An 18,128-nucleotide genomic window follows, 5' to 3' on the forward strand; every position below is an offset into this window, starting at 1 on the left:
CAATGAAAGCACCGAAGGAAAAAACAACAACAGTAATGTTCTCTCGATGCCCTTTATTTAGCTTGCGTTTATGTCCAGATCCAAAATGTCAAAAGGATCGTTGGGCTTTTCCTTGTGTAGGCATGGGTAAAAGACTGAATGGCACAGTTGAGTTCAGCGTTGGTTTGTTTGTCGCTGCTGGCCAGGGATTGAATCAAGTTTATTTATAGAGTGAAGCCAATTGTCCCTCTCTGCCCCCTTGATAAGCCACAAAGCCACATATGATGTAAATCTGTTGAGCATCATGAGAATAACTAATTCATCGGGGAGCCAGGAAAAAAATGAGGATGTGTCCGAAATAGCACCTTTTTCACTAGTGCACTACATTTGACCAGAACGGGCAAAAGAGAATAGGGTGCCATTTGGGATGCAGACTTACACTGCCTTTTTGTCTCTGCGTGACCTACTTTTCAACAATGGTGAAATCCTAGCAGGCTTGTTGCCCTATTGATATCAGAAAAGCTTTGGGTTATATGTGCTCCCTTGGAAGAATGGACAACAGTTTGATTAAGACAGTGTGGAGTCAGTTATTTGAAATACATCCACAGCATTAGAGGCATCAGATGTTATCAAGTCCACATTTCCAAACATCGATGCCCACACATTTACATTTGAGTAATATTTTAGTAGCAGACAATCTTTTTCAGATTCATTTACAGTTAGTGCAATCATCTAAAACTAGAATCCTTAAACCAAGAACTGATTTACCAAGCTAACTCAGAGACCAAAGGAATTTCCAGTTTGCCATCCCTTAACACATTCCTATATGCTTACTATCTATAGTGCCCCTTGACAATTTCATTTTACTAGGCAAGTCAGTTAAGAACAAATTCTTATTTTCAATGACAGCCTAGGAACAGTGGGTTAACTGCCTGTTCAGGGGTAGAATGACAGATTTTGTACCTTGCCAGTTTGGGGATTTGAACTTGCAACCTTTCGGTTGCTAATCCAATGCTCTCACCACTAGGCTACCCTGCCTCCCCAATAGTATCTTCTGGCCAGTAAAACACATGGCTTGCATTATGGTTTTGGAACCATAAGGTATATTTCATAACAGTGAGAAATCATAAAAAATTACTACACACCTTTATAGGTTTAGTTTTTTTTTACATGTTTACAGCGCTTGTTTACTGAAAACACAGTGGAATGTATGTTATTTATCTATCATTGTCTCTTAACACCTGCGTGTAAACGCACGAAGGACGCCATACAAGTGTTATCGAAGAACACTGTTGGCTGTAACTTCATTAAAACAGTGTACAGTAAGTGTATATACAGCATTTGTACTATTACTTTGATGTGATATGAAAGTAAAGGGCTTTACGTTTCTATAACCGGACCACAATTGAAAATCCATTTTTAGTTTACATGGATTATTTCGCTGTTTTGGCTTCCAGAACCAATTTGCCTCTGAACAGAACATGTAAGGTCCATCGACTATAAGGAGTAACATAGGCTCATTTGGCCATTTATTGGGCTAGACATCCCTGAGACCTGGTGTGACAACCCATAAGTCTAAAGGTTTGAATACTAACCAAGTTAAGGTGTCGTAGAAATTGCATGCAGTGTTTACATTTTGGGAAAAGTGCGTTCATTTGATGACATTTACACCACGCATCGAGAAAGTGCACTGTTCCAATCCAAAGTCCTTGCGGTTTCCCCCCTGTGGAGGTACATGACGTCACTGTAGTTGTGTCGAGAAGAAGAGAAAAGCACAGAGGAAAGATTTACCCCTTAATAACACCGTTTCGATATATTTGTATGACCAAATTCTACGTTCTTACGCTTTGAATCATGTCTACTCCCGCTAGAAGACGACTTATGAGAGATTTCAAAAGGTAATGCAGTGTTTTAGCTCTGCGTTGTTTTGTATTTAGCTAGCTAACGTTATCTAACTACATTAACGCTTGCTGGAAAGCTAGCTAGACACTTGGCTCTAGTTAGCTAACAGTACCGTTAATTTGAGGCATGTACAGTGCAGAGTTGGCTGTAGCTAGCTAGCAATGAGCCAGTCATTAATTTAATACCTAGCCACGTTGTACTGTCTGGTACCTAGCTAGATGTAACAATGTTGCTTCAGTTAGCCAGCATGCTAGAGCCATACAGATGTGCTACTAGCCAGTTAACTTGTTTTATTCATCAACATGTGTAGCTAGATAGCTAAATATACTTGTATTTAGCTAGCTAAATTAAAGGTGTAGTTACCAATTGTACAACATGATGTTATATGGTTCCTCACCCTGAAAGTAGTCTATGGGCCAGGATAAACTGTAGTCCATGATTTCGTTATTTAATAACTGAAGTTTGGAAGGGCATTTAACTTTGGCCACCACTAACTGAAAGACTGAATCCTAGGAGTCGAGTGCAAGCTGAATCTTGACACTCAGAAATGTCCGTCGACACCGGGAGTTGACTCTCCACGTATGTGTCATTGTTGTTAATAACAGTAGGACAAATGGCAGAGAACGGGAAGCGACAACAGTGAAGTCCTGTATTGCAATACTTTGAGAAGGAAATACAAACTTTGCGAGGTCGAATTGAGGTACAGGTGCAATGCTTAACCATCTGAAAGGGACACCGTTGCTGGCAGCATCGCAGGTGAATTGTGAATTCACATGGATGTTTTGCTATCGTTTTTACGGAAAACATATATTTTTAAATGGCAGTTTAAACTTTCATAATTGTATCATTTGTCACATCTCTATTCCTACTCTACCTGGCTTCCTCTGCCATCAACTGTCCTTGTGTGTAAAATAGACCAATGGAGCATTTCTTGATAAGCATTGTGACTTTGGTAAATGCTTAGTTTCAGTCTCACACAACACCTATTTTAGACATACATTGTTCATAAGATATTTTATTAGTTAGTTTTTTTAGTTTAGTTTTTTTTATTAGTTTTATTAGTTAGTCTATTTGTAGTCTACGTCACACAGCAAGTATCTGGTTGGCAACATCAATATTTCCGAAAAAGAGTCGCACACTCCGTATTAGAGGTCAACCGATTAATCGGGATGGCCGATTTTAATTAGGGCCGATTTCAAGTCTTCATAACAATCGGAAATCGGTATTTAAAAAAAAATCTACTTTATTTAATCTTTATTTAACTAGGCAAGTCAGTTAAGAACACATTCTTATTTTCAATGACAGCCTAGGAATGGTGGGTTAACTGCCTCGTTCGGGGGCAGAACGACAAATTTTCACCTTGTCAGCTCGGGGGATTCAATCTTGAATTATTTAAACCAAATTGAACATGTTTCATTATTTATTTGAGGCTGAAGTAATTTTATTGATGTATTATATTAAGGTAAAATAAGTGTTAATTCAGTATTGTTGTCATTATTACAAATAAATCTAAAATATCTGCCGATTTAATCGGTATCGGCTTTTTTGGTCCTCCAATAATGGGTATCGGCATTGAAAAATCATAATCGGTCGACCTCTACTCCATATATACACTGCTCAAAAAAATAAAGGGAACACTTAAACAACACAATGTAACTCCAAGTCAATCACACTTCTGTGAAATCAAACTGTCCACTTAGGAAGCAACACTGATTGACAATAAATTTCACATGCTGTTGTGCAAATGCAATAGACAACAGGTGGAAATTATAGGCAATTAGTAAGACACCCCCAATAAAGGAGTGTTTCTGCAGGTGGTAACCACTTCTCAGTTCCTGTGCTTCCTGGCTGATGTTTTGGTCACTTTTGAATGCTGGCGGTGCTTTCACTCTAGTGGTATTATGAGACGGAGTCTACAACCCACACAAGTGGCTCAGGTAGTGCAGCTCATCCAGGATGGCACATCGATGCGAGCTGTGGCAAGAAGATTTGCTGTGTCTGTCAGCATAGTGTCCAGAGCATAGAGGCGCTACCAGGAGACAGGCCAGTACATCAGGAGATGTGGAGGAGGCCGTAGGAGGGCAACGACCCTGCAGCAGGACCGCTACCGCCGCTTTTGTGCAAGGAGGAGCAGGAGGAGCACTGCCAGAGCCCTACAAAATGACCTTCAGCAGGCCAGAAATGTGCATGTGTCTGTTCAAACGGTCAGAAACAGACTCCATGAGGGTGGTATGAGGGCCCGACGTCCACAGGTGGGGGTTGTGCTTACAGTCCAACACCGTGCAGGACGTTTGGCATTTGCCAGAGAACACCAAGATTGGCAAATTCGCCACTGGCGCCCTGTGCTCTTCACAGATGAAAGCAGGTTCACACTGAGCACATGTGACAGACGTGACAGAGTCTGGAGACGCCGTGGAGAACATTCTGCTGCCTGCAACATCCTCCAGCATGACCGGTTTGGCGGTGGGTCAGTCATGGTGTGGGGTGGCATTTCTTTGGGGTAGCCTGACTACCATTAGGTACCGAGATGAGATCCTCAGACCCCTTGTGGGACCATATGCTGGTGCGGCTGGCCCTGGGTTCCTCCTAATGCTAGACCTCGTGGCTGGAGTGTGTCAGCAGTTCCTGCAAGACGAAGGCATTGATGCTATGGACTGGTCCGTCCGTTCCCCAGACCTGAATCCAATTGAGCACATCTGGGACATCATGTCTCGCTCCATCCACTAACGCCACGTTGCACCACAGACTGTCCAGGAGTTGGCGGATGCTTTAGTCCAGGTCTGGGAGGAGATCCCTCGGGAGACCATCTGCCACCTCATCAGGAGCATGCCCAGGCGTTGTAGAGAGGTCATACAGGCACATGGAGGCCACACACACTACTGAGCCTCATTTTGACTTGTTTTAAGGACATCAAAGTTTGATCAGCCTGTAGTGTGGTTTTCCACTTTAATTTTGAGTGTGACTCTAAATTCAGACCTCTACGGGTTGATAAATTTGATTTCCATTGATAATTTTTGTGTGATTTTGTTATCAGCACATTCAACTATGTAAAGAAAAGTATTTAATAAGAATATTTCATTCATTCAAATCTAGGATGTTATTTTAGTGTTCCCTTTATTTTTTTGAGCAGTGTATATACCTTCAGTCATTTATTGGTTAAAAAAGCACCAATGTTTCATCATCACTAGCTTATGTAGACAAACAGTGCAATTAGTAGATTGTTTGTCTACATAACCTGGTTCAAGCATTCATGACATTACCCTGACGAAGGCACAGTGATGCCAAAACAAACGTTGGTGGTTTTTACCAAACAAATTACTTTGAGGTTATACATATGGAGTGTGCAGCTCTTTGTTTTTATAGCTTACAGTTTATTCGCAGTTAGTCAGAACATCTACAATAAGTAATGTTCTCTGGGTGTGTGCCAGCTCATGCTTTTTATTGGACTTGCAGGGAACGGTGACATGATTCAAAAGGGACTCACAATTGGTAACAGCACCATTGTTGTAGCCTTTTCGTTGACACGGGGATTACACTAAATGGGGTCAGTGGTGTTCTCTGTGGAGACTTGTAGTTGGATCTACAAAAAACAGTCTCACCTGGTGCGTGAAGGTAAGCTGTTGAAGTTAGTTTTTTAAATTTATTGCGGTGCGCTTTGGAATGGTACTGCTGGATTTAGAGTTACCAGAGAACACTGGGGTTTGGTGATAATAAGCGGCAAGGAGGACCGATATTTAAGGTTGTAATAATGCCATTATGGTTTGGGTTGTTTTGTATGTTGAAGCCCACAATGGACTCTGGATTCTAGAGTGATTGTCATGCATGGCTGTTGTTTTGCAAAGAAGTAATACCACTTCTTTCAGTTTAATAGGATGCACACTTGTCGTCTTGTTTGCTCCAAAATATTTTTGATGTTTAGAAAACCAGTCGTTGGGCCAAGGTTGAGGTTTCATTCTATTGTTTCCTCTCGGTTTTTCTGTCCTCAGACTTCAAGAAGACCCCCCAACTGGCGTGAGTGGTGCTCCATCAGAGAATAACATCATGATGTGGAATGCTGTTATTTTTGGGTGAGTGTTCTAAAGCCACCCTTGTTATTTTGCCAGCTGCATACCACTGCTGGCTTGCTTATGAAGCTAAGCAGGGTTGGTCCTGGTCAGTCCCTGGATGGGAGACCAGATGCTGCTGGAAGTGGTGTTGGAGGGCCAGTAGGAGGCACTCTTTCCTCTGGTCTAAAAAAGATATCCCAATGCCCCAGGGCAGTGATTGGGGACACTGCCCTGTGTAGGGTGTCGTCTTTCGGATGGGATGTTAAACGGGTGTCCTGACTTTGAGGTCACTAAATATCCCATGGCACTTATCATAAGAATAGGGGTGTTAACCTGGCTAAATTCCCAATCTGGCCCTCAAACCATCACGGTCACCTAATAATCCCCAGTTTACAATTGTCTCATTCATCCCACCCTCTTCTCCCCTGTAACTATTCCCCAGGTCGTTGCTGCAAATGAGAACGTGTTCTCAGTCAACTTACCTGGTAAAATAACGCATAAATAGAAAAATTAAAGTTATTGTGCCAGTGTGATCATCCTGGCATGGGCATCAGGACCATGTGGATATGGGCAAATTGAGCTGTGGTTTTAGGCTACAGTCAGAGTGGGAGCCAGAGGTGTGTGTTGGCTGGGGGTTAGTTTAGATGGTGACATGTAATTGTTGAACTGTGGAGGCTATTTGCCACACAAATATTCCCATTTCCAATTAACAAAATAAATGTATCTGAAACCTGGAATGTAATTGCATAGTCATACTCATTATTTGTATTCTAATATCACAGCACCAATGTTCTCTAAACAACAGCTGGGAGGGGGGAATCTCTGCCTTTTTGTGTTGAGTGCTCCAACTCCTTTTAGCCTCAAATTAGTCCTTTTGGAAGTTTTTCTTGGTAAGCCATTCTCAACAGCCAGAGAGGCTTGTTCAAAGTCACAACAAAAGACAGACTTTTTGCCAGATGCTACAGAATCACACAATGTTCATACGGTCATCAATATCAGTGTACCTCCAGTCTGACTTCAATCACTATCAAGAAATATGAGTTTAATACATAACATACAGCATCAAGTATGAGTTTAATAAACAAGCAAAGTGTCAATACAGGATTAAGATTGAATCATACTACACTGGCTCTGACACTTGTCGGATGTGGCAGGGCTTGAAAACTATTACGGACTACAAAGAGAAACCCAGACGTGAGCTGCCCAGTGACGTGAGCCTACCAGACGAGCTAAATGCCTTTCATGCTAGCTTCGAGGCAAGCAACACTGAAGCATGCAGGAGAGCACCAGCTGTTCTGGATGACTGTGTGATAACGCTCTCGGTAGCCGATGTGAATAAAACCTTTAAACAGGTCAATATTCACAAAGCCGCTGGGCCAGACGGATTACCAGGTGATGTCAGTGTCTTCACTGACATTTTCAACCTCTTCCTGACTGAGTCTGTAATCCCTGCATGTTTCAAGTCGACCACCATAGTACCTGTGCCCAAGGAAGCGAAGGTAACCTGCCTGAACAGGCAGTGTGGTGCCAGGACAACAACCTCTCCCTCAGGCCCCCATTAACATCGACAGGGCTGTAGTGGAGCGGGTCGAGAGATTCAAGTAGAGGTCGACTGATTAATCGGCATGGCCGATTTTAATTGGGGCCGATTTTCAAGTTTTCATAACAATCGGTAATTGGCATTTTTGGACGCTGATTGTGACCGATTACATCACAATCCACGAGGAGACTGCGTGGCAGGCTGACCACCTGTTACGCGAGTGCAGCAAGGAGCCAAAGTAAGTTGCTAGCTAGCATTAAACTTATCTTATAAAAACAATCTTAACATAATCACTAGTTAACTTCTTGTGACTCTCAAACCAGGGTCCGGGAGCGTAATCATCGCCTGACACTAATTAGCATAACGCAACGGACATAAATCTTCCTAGAAAATCTTCCTATTCATGAAAATCCCAAGTGAAATATATTGGAACACCGCTTAGTCTTTTGTTAATCACCCTGTCATCTCAGATTTTCTAAATATGCTTTACAGCCAAAGCTAGACAAGTATTTGTAAGTTTATCATAGACTAGCATAGCATTATGCCTTGCTAGCAGCAGGCAACCTTGTCACAAAAATCAGAAAAGCAATAAAATTAAATTGTTTACCTTTGATGAACTTCGGATGTTTTCACTCACGAGACTCCCAGGTAGATAGCCAAAGTTCATTTTTTCCCAAAATATTATTTTTTTAGGCGAAATGGCTCCGTTTGTTCTTCACGTTTGTCTGAGAAATCACCCGGAAATTGCAGTCACGAAAACGGCGAAAAATATTCCAAATTAGCTCCATAACATCGACAGAAACATGGCAAACGTTGTTTATAATCAATCCTCAAGGTGTTTTTCTAATATCTATTCGATAATATATCCGTCGGGACAATTAGTTTTTCCTTAGGACCGATTGGAATAATGGCTACCTCTGTATTTTACGCGAGAATCTCTCTCGGAGCCACCATGTGACCACTTACGCAATGTGGCCGCTTACGGCTATTCTTCAAGTGGTACCGGAGCTCCAAATCTAGGACCAAAAGTCTCCTGAACAGCTTTTACACCCAAGCCATTAGACTGCTGAACAATTCATAAAATCGCCACTGGACAATTTACATTGACCCCCCTTTTGTACACTGCTGCTACTCGCTGTTCGTTTGTTACCTATGCATAGTCACTACGCCCCCACCTACATGTACAGGTTACCTCAACTAACCTGTACCCATGCGCACTGGCTCGGTACCGGTGCCCCCTGTATATAGCCTCATTATTCTTATTGTGTTACTTTTTATTTTAGGCTACTTGGTAAATCATTTCTTATTTTTGAACTGCACTGTTGGTTAAGGGCTTGTAAGTAAGCATTTTACGGTATAGTCTACACTTGTTGTATTCGGCACATGTGACATATAAAGTTTGATTTAATACATAACATATAGCATTAAGTATGAGCTTAATACATAACATACAGCATCAAGTATGCATAGTGACCAACTCTGACGCAAATCGAACACTTAATCATATATATTACATAAAAGGGAAACACATAAATATGCTAAGCATTGTGTTAATTACTCTTAACTGAAATGAACTTTGTTTATCTTAAATATTCCCCATTGGGGCAATATATTTGTTTTGTTAGTCGGGGTCGAATTACTAGATATGAGCTTGTTACAGTACAAGTAATTGTTCCTCTCTTTATTTGCAGGCCTGTGGGTACACCATTTGAGGATGGTAAGATTAAAAAAAAATGTCTAATTCAGTTTGAGTTGGCTTACAGGAATGTAAATCATCAGTTTATCATAACACTACTGTAACCCATGAACTGGTTGAAAACAATGAACTTGGCTTTCTTACTTTTTCCAGTCATGCTAGCCAAGAGCAAAGAGAGTCTTGGTATTCCGAAGTGTGATCAGTTTGAACAGGTGCATGACTCCGCCTCCTTTAATTATGCTGTGTGGAATCTGGAGAAAGTGCTGAGTCAGCCTTCATATTCAGGCTTATATTAGTCATGTGACAGACTGTTAGCTGTGGGGTGGACCACTTTTCCTTCTCCCCTCTATAAAGTTTTAGTTTGATTAATGAGGAACGGATGTTTCTTTTCAGTAACACTAATTGTCTCTCTCTCTCTGCAGGAACGTTTAAACTTGTGATAGAATTTTCAGAAGAGTACCCTAACAAGCCACCCACGGTTCGATTTATCTCCAAAATGTTTCACCCAAATGGTAAGAGTCCCTATGGACACATTCGAGATGTCCTAAATACTTTGGTCACGTAAACTTGGTATGAACTTTTCAGCATTTAGCTCTTCCAGCGAGTAAGCTATTCTGTGTCATGTGATTGTGTATACATCTTTCTTTGAAATTAAAACAATCATTTTGATCTTGCAGTCTATGCAGATGGAAGTATATGTTTAGACATCCTTCAGAATCGTTGGAGCCCCACGTATGATGTGTCGTCCATTTTGACGTCTATCCAGGTAGGTTTGAAATCCTCTCCATCAGTCTGACATGAGACTACTTTGTCTGTGTGCATTTTACAAATGCAACACAGGTTCTTTATGTAGTGTACTTAATTTCTGTTTTGCAGTATGCTCTGTGTGACCTTTGTTGTAATGTAGCATTGTGTTATTTCTGCTCCTGGATATACTGTATGTAAGACTCAGACACCTCACTAAAAGTGTAGTGTCGAAGAACTACACACGTTCATACTGGTACATTCAATCACAACTTCTTTTTTTTGTGTTCACAGTCCCTGTTGGATGAGCCGAATCCTAACAGTCCAGCCAACAGCCAGGCTGCACAGCTCTATCAAGAAAACAAGCGGGAGTACGAGAAGAGAGTTTCTGCCATCGTGGAGCAGAGCTGGGTCGACTCCTAACACATCTCCCCCACCATCACTCCTATCAAATGCTTCAATCGGTCATTTACCTCATCAAGAAAATAAGCCGACATCAGAAGAACTTAAGTGCCACCAGAAAGAGAAAGTAGGGACTTTTACTTGCTTGCCAACACATTTGAAGAAAATCAATCTGATACTTGTGTTCTTGTTCCAATTTTTTATTTTTATTGCATGATGTAAGTTATTGCTAACAGAATTTGTAATATATATTTTTTTGTTGGATTGATGCGGTTATTGTTTAGTTTCTACAGAATAGTTTATTTTTTAACATCTCTTGGTTTAAACCATTTGAGAGTATTTTGTCATATCGGCAAATTAGTAGAAATCCATAAAACATGACGACTTGGTTAAAATAATGTATTTTCTGGGAAATTCTACAGTCTGTCGTGTAGCATAAATGTAAGATCAATTGACCAGCTATAAAGCAGACATCTTCTTTTGCACCCATCCTGGCAGTAGTTTCAAATTACCGCCCTGAATGGAGTCAGTATTATTGATGAGTGATCAAGGTAACTATGGCATTCTGCTTGTCGATGATTTTTAAAAAAGAAGAAAAAAAAGACCTAAGTCAAACACAAAAGATATCTCATGTAATGTGTTAATTGAATGAACTTTAAGTACAGTGGCACTTGTAATAAGAGGAGAATTTGTCTCATCTAGGAAAATGGACAGATAGTAGGCTGACTCCAACAAAAATCCTACTGTTTGGACCTGTAATTGAACAACACATCTGCTAAGCCTTTTTCACATTTTGTTAGCCTTATTCTACAATTTTTATATTTATTTTTAAATTCCCTCCAATGCCCCATAATGACAAAGCGAAAACCGGTTTAGACATTTTAACAAATGTATTTAAAAGAAAACATACCTCTTTACATATGTAGTTCAGACCCTTTGCCATGAGACTCGTAATTAAGCTCAGGTGCATCCTGTTTCCATTGCTCATCCTTGAGATGTTTCTACAACTTGATTGGAGTCCACCTGTGGTAAATTCAATTGATTGGAAATTATTTGGAAAGGCACACCTGTCTGTGTAAGGTCCCACAGTTGACAATGCATGTACGAGCAAAAAGGAATTATCCATAGAATTATCTATAGAGATCTGAGACAGGATTGTGTCGAGGCACAGATCTGGGGGAAGGGTACCAAAACATTTATGCAGCATTGAAGGTCCCCAAGAACATAGTGGCCTTGTTTGGAACCACCAAGACTCTTCCTATAAACTGAGCAATTAGGGGAGACGAGCCTTGGTCAGGGAGGTGACCAAGAACCCGATGGTCACTCTGACAGAGCTCCAGAGTTCCTATGTGGAGATGGAAGAACCTTCCAGAAGGACAACCATCTTTGCAGCACTCCACCAATCAGGCCTTTATGGGTAGAGTGGCCAGACAGAAGCCACTCAGTAAAAGGCACATGACAACTCGCTTGGTGTTTGCCAAAAGGTACCTGAAGGACTCTCAGACCATGAAAAACAAGATTCTCTGGTCTGATGAAACCAAGATTCTTGGGCCTGAATGCCAAGCGCCACATCTGGAGGAAACCTGGCACATTCCCTACGGTGAGGCATGGTGGCAGCATCGTGCTGTGGGGATGTTTTTCAGGGACTGGGAGACTAGTCAGGATCGAGGCAAAGTACAGAGAGATCCTTGATGAAAACCTGCTCAGGACCTCAGACTGGGGGCAAAGGTTCACCTTCCAAAAGGACAACGACCCTAAGCACACAGCCAAGACAACGCAGGAGTGGCTTTGGGACAAGTCTCTGAACGTCCTTGCGTGGCCCAGCCAGAGACGGGACTTGATCCCGATCGAACATCTCTGGAGAGACCAGAAAATAACTGCAGCGACGATCCCCATCCAACCTGACAGATCTTGAGAGGCTCTGTATCACCAAATACAGCTGTGCCAAGCTTGTTTCATACCCAATAAGACTCGAGTTTGTAATCTCTGCCAAAGGTACTTCATCAAAGTACTGAGTAAAGGGTCTGAATACTTGTAACTGTTTATTATTTTTTATTTACATGAATTTGCAAAAATGTAATCTGTTTTTGCTTTGTCATTATTGGGGTGTTGTGTGTAGATTGAGGTGGAAAAAGTCAAAGGGTCTGATTACTTTCCGAATGCACTGTATTAACGAGTACACTGTCCATATCCAACATTATTATGGAAGTCATTTTTCATATTTACTAGGGTAAATAACATCTGCTGAATATGTGTATGTGATAAATAACATTTGATTTGCTATATATATATTTTTTACAGGATGGGTCATATTGTGGCAAGTGGTTTATTTAACCTTATATGGAGAAGGGATATGTTATACATTTTTTGTGAATTCACTCAATGTATACTTATATGCTGTGTAAACAAAATAAAACATTTTTCAGACTTTGAGATTTTGATTTCAGCTCTTATGTGAAGAGTGCAGCTGTGGCATGTATAATTGTTTTGTCTTGGATTGTATTATGGACTAGGGTAAATAATCCTCATCCGCTGCAACCTCGATGGGTAGTAGCAGGCAACTGGGGGAGAATCTCATTTGGGGGAAAAGACAGTCCTCTGTGACCCGGAAACCGGTAAGTGGTTGAAGAGTGTCAATAAGTTAGTAGGTAAACGGAGGAGTGTCCTCGTCTCCCCCTGAGAAAGCACGAGTATCCTACCGGAGTCCTTTGCTGAAGAATTTTGAGATCTGTCCACCCCTTTCAATGAGCGGTTTTCTCAAAGGAGAAAAGCATGCACACATTTAAAAAATGATACCCTACTTATCCTTTTATCTATAAAATGTATTGCACAACTATACTGAACAAAAAGCAACAATTTCCCAAGATCTTACTAAGTTAGTTCATATGAGGAAATCAGTCAATGAAATTAATTCATTAAGCCCTAATCTATGGATTTCACATGACTGAGAATACAGATGTTGATCAGATACCTTAAAAATGGGCCTCAGGATCTCGTCACGGTATTTCTGTGCATTCAAATTGCCATCAATAAAATGCAATTGTGTTTGTTGTCCGTAGCTTATGTCTGCACATACCATAACCCCACTGTCACCAAGGGGCACTGTTGACATCGGCAAACCGCTCGTCTACACAACGCCATACATGCTGTCGGCCATCTGCCCGTATCAGTTGAAACCGGGATTCATCCGTGAAGAGCACACTTCTCCAGCGTGCCAGTGGTCATGGAAGGTGAGCATTTGCCCCCTGAAGTCGGTTACGACACCAAACAGCAGTCAGGTCAAGACCCTGGTAAGGACGACGAGCACCCAGATGTGCTTCCCTGAAACGGTTTTTGACAGTTTGTGCAGAGATAGTTTGTGCAAACCCAGTTTCATCAGGTGTCCGGGTGGCTGGTCTCAGACAATCCAGCAGGTGAAGAAGCTGGATATGGAGGCCCTGGGCTGGCGTGGTTACACGTGGTCTGTGGTTGTGAGGCTGCTTGGACGTACTGCCAAATGATCTAAAACGACATTGGAGGCAGCTTATGGTAGAGAAAGTAACATTGAACTCTTAGGTAATAGCTCTGGTGGACATTCCTGCAGTCACAGCATGTCAATTTGCACGCTCCCTCAAAACTTGAGACATCTGTGGCATTGTGTGACAACTTCACATTTTAGAGTGGCCTTTTATTGTCCCCTGCATAAGACGCACCTATATAATGATTGTGCTGTTTAATCAGCTTCTTGATGACACACCTGTCAGGTGGATGGATTATCTTGGCAAAGGAGAAATGCTCGCTAACAGTGATGGAAACAAGTTTGAGAGAAATAAGCTGTATGTGCATATGGAACATTTGAGATGTTCTATTTCAGCTCATGAAACATGGGACCAACACTTTACATGTTGTGTTTATATTTTAGTAGTAGAGCAGACTGGTCTGGATCATCCCTGGCAGACAGGGGGCAGTGTTCCCCTTACTGCTCAGTGGGCAAGCACCAGGGAGCAGAATTGGAGCAGAAGATCTGAGGTTCTGAGAAGGAGGCAAGGCATGGAATCAAGGATAGTTCACTCTGGGATAATTAGGGAGAACTGAGGAGTGTGTGAAGACCACGTGGAAAGCCCTTTTCTGTACCCCTCCCTTGATTTGAATGTGAAGTACATGGCTCTCAGAAGATTATGTAAAAATCGTAAATCATCACATGGCATATTTCTGGCCTTACAATGTTTATTCTTGCAACATGTTCTCAGCCATGGTATTCAGATAATGGCCATTGTCATGTACATTAGATATTGAAACAGGCCAATCAACTACAATTATTTTAATGTATAAAATGTTATAGAAGTTATTGCTTATGTTACATTTGTTGTAATACCCAATTAAAAAACAATACGCTTGCATGTTAAGAAAACAACATTTTAAAATCCTATGAATCTGGTAAAAGGAAAGTTGGACAGTAACAGACCAGGTCCTCCAATCATCATTTCTGAAGGAGAGGGAGAGAGAGAATGGTTATTGTGGTGTGTCCTAACAGTGTTACCTTGCCTCTGTGTCTGTGATCACTGACCTGAATGAAGCGGATAGGAGAAAGTGATATGTTGGAAGGACTAGTCTAAGACATGACAAAAAGATGAGGAATTATTTTGGGATGAAATAGAATTGACCTGTTTTTTCATTATCTCATCTCTGGTTTTGAAAACAGGGGCATCCTCCACCACAATTCCTTCAGCCATTTCCTTCATTTTCTCCAGGAGGTCTGGACTGTATCTGAGAGAGCATGCAGAAACAGAAGTTAGTTACATTGCATTCCATACATTAGTTACATGATGCTATGCTAGAAGGCATTTTCGCTAAATAACATTTCAAGTACCGGTAGTCAATGTACATGAAGTGTATTATTGTTTACTCACCGACAGCCAAGAAACACGTTGTTGGCCCATACCATGGACAATGCTAGCAGCTGGTCAATGTGTGGGTCCTCAAAGTCGTTTATATTTCTGAATAGGAATTCCCTCCTGGCCTTCCATTGTTTTTCACTCTCGGAGATGCCACGATATGTATCTACAAGCGTGGCCAAATGCTTGTTTTGTTCAATGAATTCCTCGATTTCCACCTCCGCCATGTCGACAAGTAACGCACGCTTCCGTACTACAAAAATGCGTCTTGCAGAGAGGAAGGCAGGAAGCTCATGCGAAAGTCCCAGCAAAGACAGTACAGTATGAAGATCAGCTAAGACTTGTTTTTATTTTTTATTATTATTAAACAGTAACGTGCAAAACACAAAAACCAGAACAGACAGAGGGATTACACCGATAAATAATATAGATATGTAGCGAATAATTTGTTTAGACGTTTTGTTTTCGTTTTAATGATTCTAAAAATAGTTTTCCAAATCAGTTTTCGGCCTTTTTTTTTCATAAATGTTGGTTTGTGTATGAGAATGTTTCCTAATAAAATAAATAGATTTATGACATACTGGAGTTCAATTGTGGAATCAGTGTAGTGAACTAATATATCAAACTTTCAAAATTTCAATGGTGGTATGCATTTTGTTGCCAAGATATTTTTTTTACATCAGTCCAGAACACCTCACTATGTAAACAAATACACAATGTGTTCAATAGATTCATTCACTTGTAACATCAGGTATATATTTAGAAATGGGTCGAGTCTATGGATAATCTTAAAGGAGAGCCAAGAGTGAGCCAAGCATGGCTCCAGTTCACATCAAATGATGAAGCCTAACTAAATATAGCATTTATAGAATATATATATATATATATATATATATATATGGAAAGAAACAACTTTAAGGTTTCAAGCAAGGAAAATGACACTGTTATCATTTAATACATTTTGAATTTATTATCTAGTAAACCTATGCCATTCACCTCAATATCTCTTGCAATAGATGTTACAAAATATGCATTATTCTGAAGTAAATATTTTATCCCACTAGTTATAGCTTTTATAAGTGTCATTTTCCTTGCTTGAAACCTTAAAGTTGTATCTTTCCATAAATTCTCTAAGTGTAAATAGATTCCCACTAATACTAACTAATTGGCTGACAAGGATACTGTTTTTCGAGAACCAGTTACGGTAAAAATAACATCTTGTATCTATTGAATATCGACCCATTATTCCACATAAAACATTTATGAGGTGAAAAGTTGTGTTTATACAGCAAGGCCCAGCACCTCAAAGCCTGCTTGAAGATCGGCTAAAACTCCGTCTCCAGGAGAAATGCCCTTCTTCTATGGGTTTCATGGCAGATTACAACCCCAAAACGTGTATTACCGCCACCAACTGGACGGGGTTGAAAAAAACAAGGTACAAATAAAACCCATACGTGATAGGGAAAACTAATTTAATCCACCCAAAATAAAACTATCAAAAAAACACATTGATAAAACCTCCCACTTTTTCCTTCCTTCAAATCTCCATATCTCCCTTCTCAGGCTCCATGACCTGAGAAGGTGGTAATGGTTTGTGACACGGTTTGTGACAATCCTCCATGCAACTCCTCCACTGAGAAGTCAACCAGTCCCAGGAACCGTTCCGCCACATCCATAATTATATCTATTCCCCACATTGACAGTGCCATTCATCACCACAGCTATAAAGACCACCTTCTTAACCTTTAGCACATCTGGGTCCTGTGTTGAATGGCAACCCCTGTTAAAAGGGATGAAGGTTCGAATGGTGCTCATGACAAGTCACTGAAGGAGTCAGGAGCACAAGTCAGGAGCACAATTCGAACCTTCATCCCTTTTAACATTCCCAAAGACATGGCTTCATGGTTCCCACCATAATTGCAACATTTAACATTTATCACTTTTAAAACACATGCTATGATCTTTTCCACAGGTTGAATATCTCAGCTTCTCCCTTCTGCAAACACTTGAAACATTTCCAAAAGCTTTACAATGATCAACACTGCATTGGTCTTGGAATAAATGCTCTGACTTTGTAGTTTGCACTTGAGAGACTCCATATAAAAAAAACTAAAGAACAGATAGGCTCTTCACTTTTTATTTGTTCAACACACGATTCATCCGATGATCGTCAATCACTCCAGGAATATTTTTAATCTCTGCAACATCGACTTCCCACGAAACACCAGATATTACCCTCGAGGGGTGCCATGTTCCGAAGAGACACATCAAACTTCTCAAATCGGGTGAGACTCATCACAACCTCATACTGACCCACAGAAGAACAACAGCAAAAAGCCCACTTCTCGTGATAATCGAAATCCTTGACCATACTTGTTGGCGATGTCATGGCGACGCAAAACTCATGCGTAGAACGGTCGTCTCGCACCAAACTGCGAATGTGCAAACGATCAAATCAAAGGCACTCCTTCGATATAAAGTAGTTTTTTTACGAAAATGAAAACGTGTCACTTTCTCACTTTTACGAGGTTGGAGTAATAATATATTTAAATAGTTAATAAATTGGCTCGAAACTAGGTTGTGCCTTTAGCTTTCGAGGAAATTAACAACTAAGGAAGAATTTGTCACTTCTCTCATTGACTTCTCGACCCCGTTTGGTCTGTTTCGCAAGCGTCCCCGGAAGTTTCGCAATGTTGCGCCTCTGTGTTTAGAAACTCTTTGGTACCAGTATTTATTACAGCGCCATCCTGTGACCGAACAGAGAACAACATTTTCCAAATGTCTGCACTACTATTGATTACTGGATGATTTTTTGGGGAAATCATTAAATTGACTCCCGACTCTGTGTACAAATATACCCTGCTTTATGTGCATCAGCCACCCTGTAGCCTCTGCTAATAAATATGGACCTTTTAAGCACACGATGTAACACCCTCGCCCTGACT

At 40.9% G+C, this 18,128-nt stretch overlaps 2 protein-coding genes across 4 annotated transcripts; one reads left to right on the forward strand and one right to left on the reverse strand.

The window, feature by feature from the left end:
* Nucleotides 1-1,684: 1,684 nt before the first annotated feature.
* On the forward strand, nt 1,685-12,742 carry LOC118390900 (ubiquitin-conjugating enzyme E2 B). Of its 2 annotated transcripts, XM_035781641.2 has the most exons (6): nt 1,689-1,877; nt 5,868-5,948; nt 9,159-9,184; nt 9,586-9,675; nt 9,841-9,929; nt 10,202-12,742. In XM_035781641.2, the coding sequence occupies exons 1-6, from the start codon at nt 1,834-1,836 to the stop codon at nt 10,328-10,330; spliced, it is 459 nt and encodes a 152-aa protein (XP_035637534.1). In that variant the 5' UTR covers nt 1,689-1,833; the 3' UTR covers nt 10,331-12,742. The 2 variants fall into 2 exon arrangements, with proteins under 2 accessions (XP_035637535.1, XP_035637534.1); XM_035781642.2 differs by lacking the exon at nt 5,868-5,948 and having other exon boundaries at nt 1,685-1,877.
* On the reverse strand, nt 12,733-15,485 carry LOC118390901 (CDKN2AIP N-terminal-like protein). Of its 2 annotated transcripts, none has more exons than XM_035781643.2 (3): nt 15,199-15,485; nt 14,953-15,055; nt 12,733-13,810 (listed from the first exon to the last, which is right to left on the reverse strand). In XM_035781643.2, exons 1-3 carry the CDS (start codon nt 15,408-15,410, stop codon nt 13,685-13,687), a joined length of 441 nt encoding a protein of 146 aa, XP_035637536.1. In that variant the 5' UTR covers nt 15,411-15,485; the 3' UTR covers nt 12,733-13,684. The 2 variants fall into 2 exon arrangements, with proteins under 2 accessions (XP_035637536.1, XP_035637537.1); XM_035781644.2 differs by lacking the exon at nt 12,733-13,810 and adding an exon at nt 14,498-14,774 and having other exon boundaries at nt 15,199-15,475.
* Nucleotides 15,486-18,128: the final 2,643 nt, after the last annotated feature.

Source organism: Oncorhynchus keta, chromosome 12 (assembly GCF_023373465.1).
Source record: "Oncorhynchus keta strain PuntledgeMale-10-30-2019 chromosome 12, Oket_V2, whole genome shotgun sequence".
Taxonomy (NCBI): domain Eukaryota; kingdom Metazoa; phylum Chordata; class Actinopteri; order Salmoniformes; family Salmonidae; genus Oncorhynchus; species Oncorhynchus keta.

Bases quoted from the DNA above. Each gene is read 5' to 3' on its own strand.
- LOC118390900 (XM_035781641.2), top strand. From the start codon at position 1,834: ATGTCTACTCCCGCTAGAAGACGACTTATGAGAGATTTCAAAAG. The intron at 5,949-9,158 runs GTGAGTGTTCTA...CTTTATTTGCAG, and splicing joins TGGAATGCTGTTATTTTTGG to GCCTGTGGGTACACCATTTG. The intron at 9,930-10,201 runs GTAGGTTTGAAA...TTGTGTTCACAG, and splicing joins CCATTTTGACGTCTATCCAG to TCCCTGTTGGATGAGCCGAA.
- LOC118390901 (XM_035781643.2), bottom strand. From the start codon at position 15,410: ATGGCGGAGGTGGAAATCGAGGAATTCATTGAACAAAACAAGCATTTG. The intron at 15,056-15,198 runs GTGAGTAAACAA...ATGCTCTCTCAG, and splicing joins AACGTGTTTCTTGGCTGTCG to ATACAGTCCAGACCTCCTGG. The intron at 13,811-14,952 runs GTCAATTCTATT...ATGTCGTTTTAG, and splicing joins ATGAGATAATGAAAAAACAG to ATCATTTGGCAGTACGTCCA.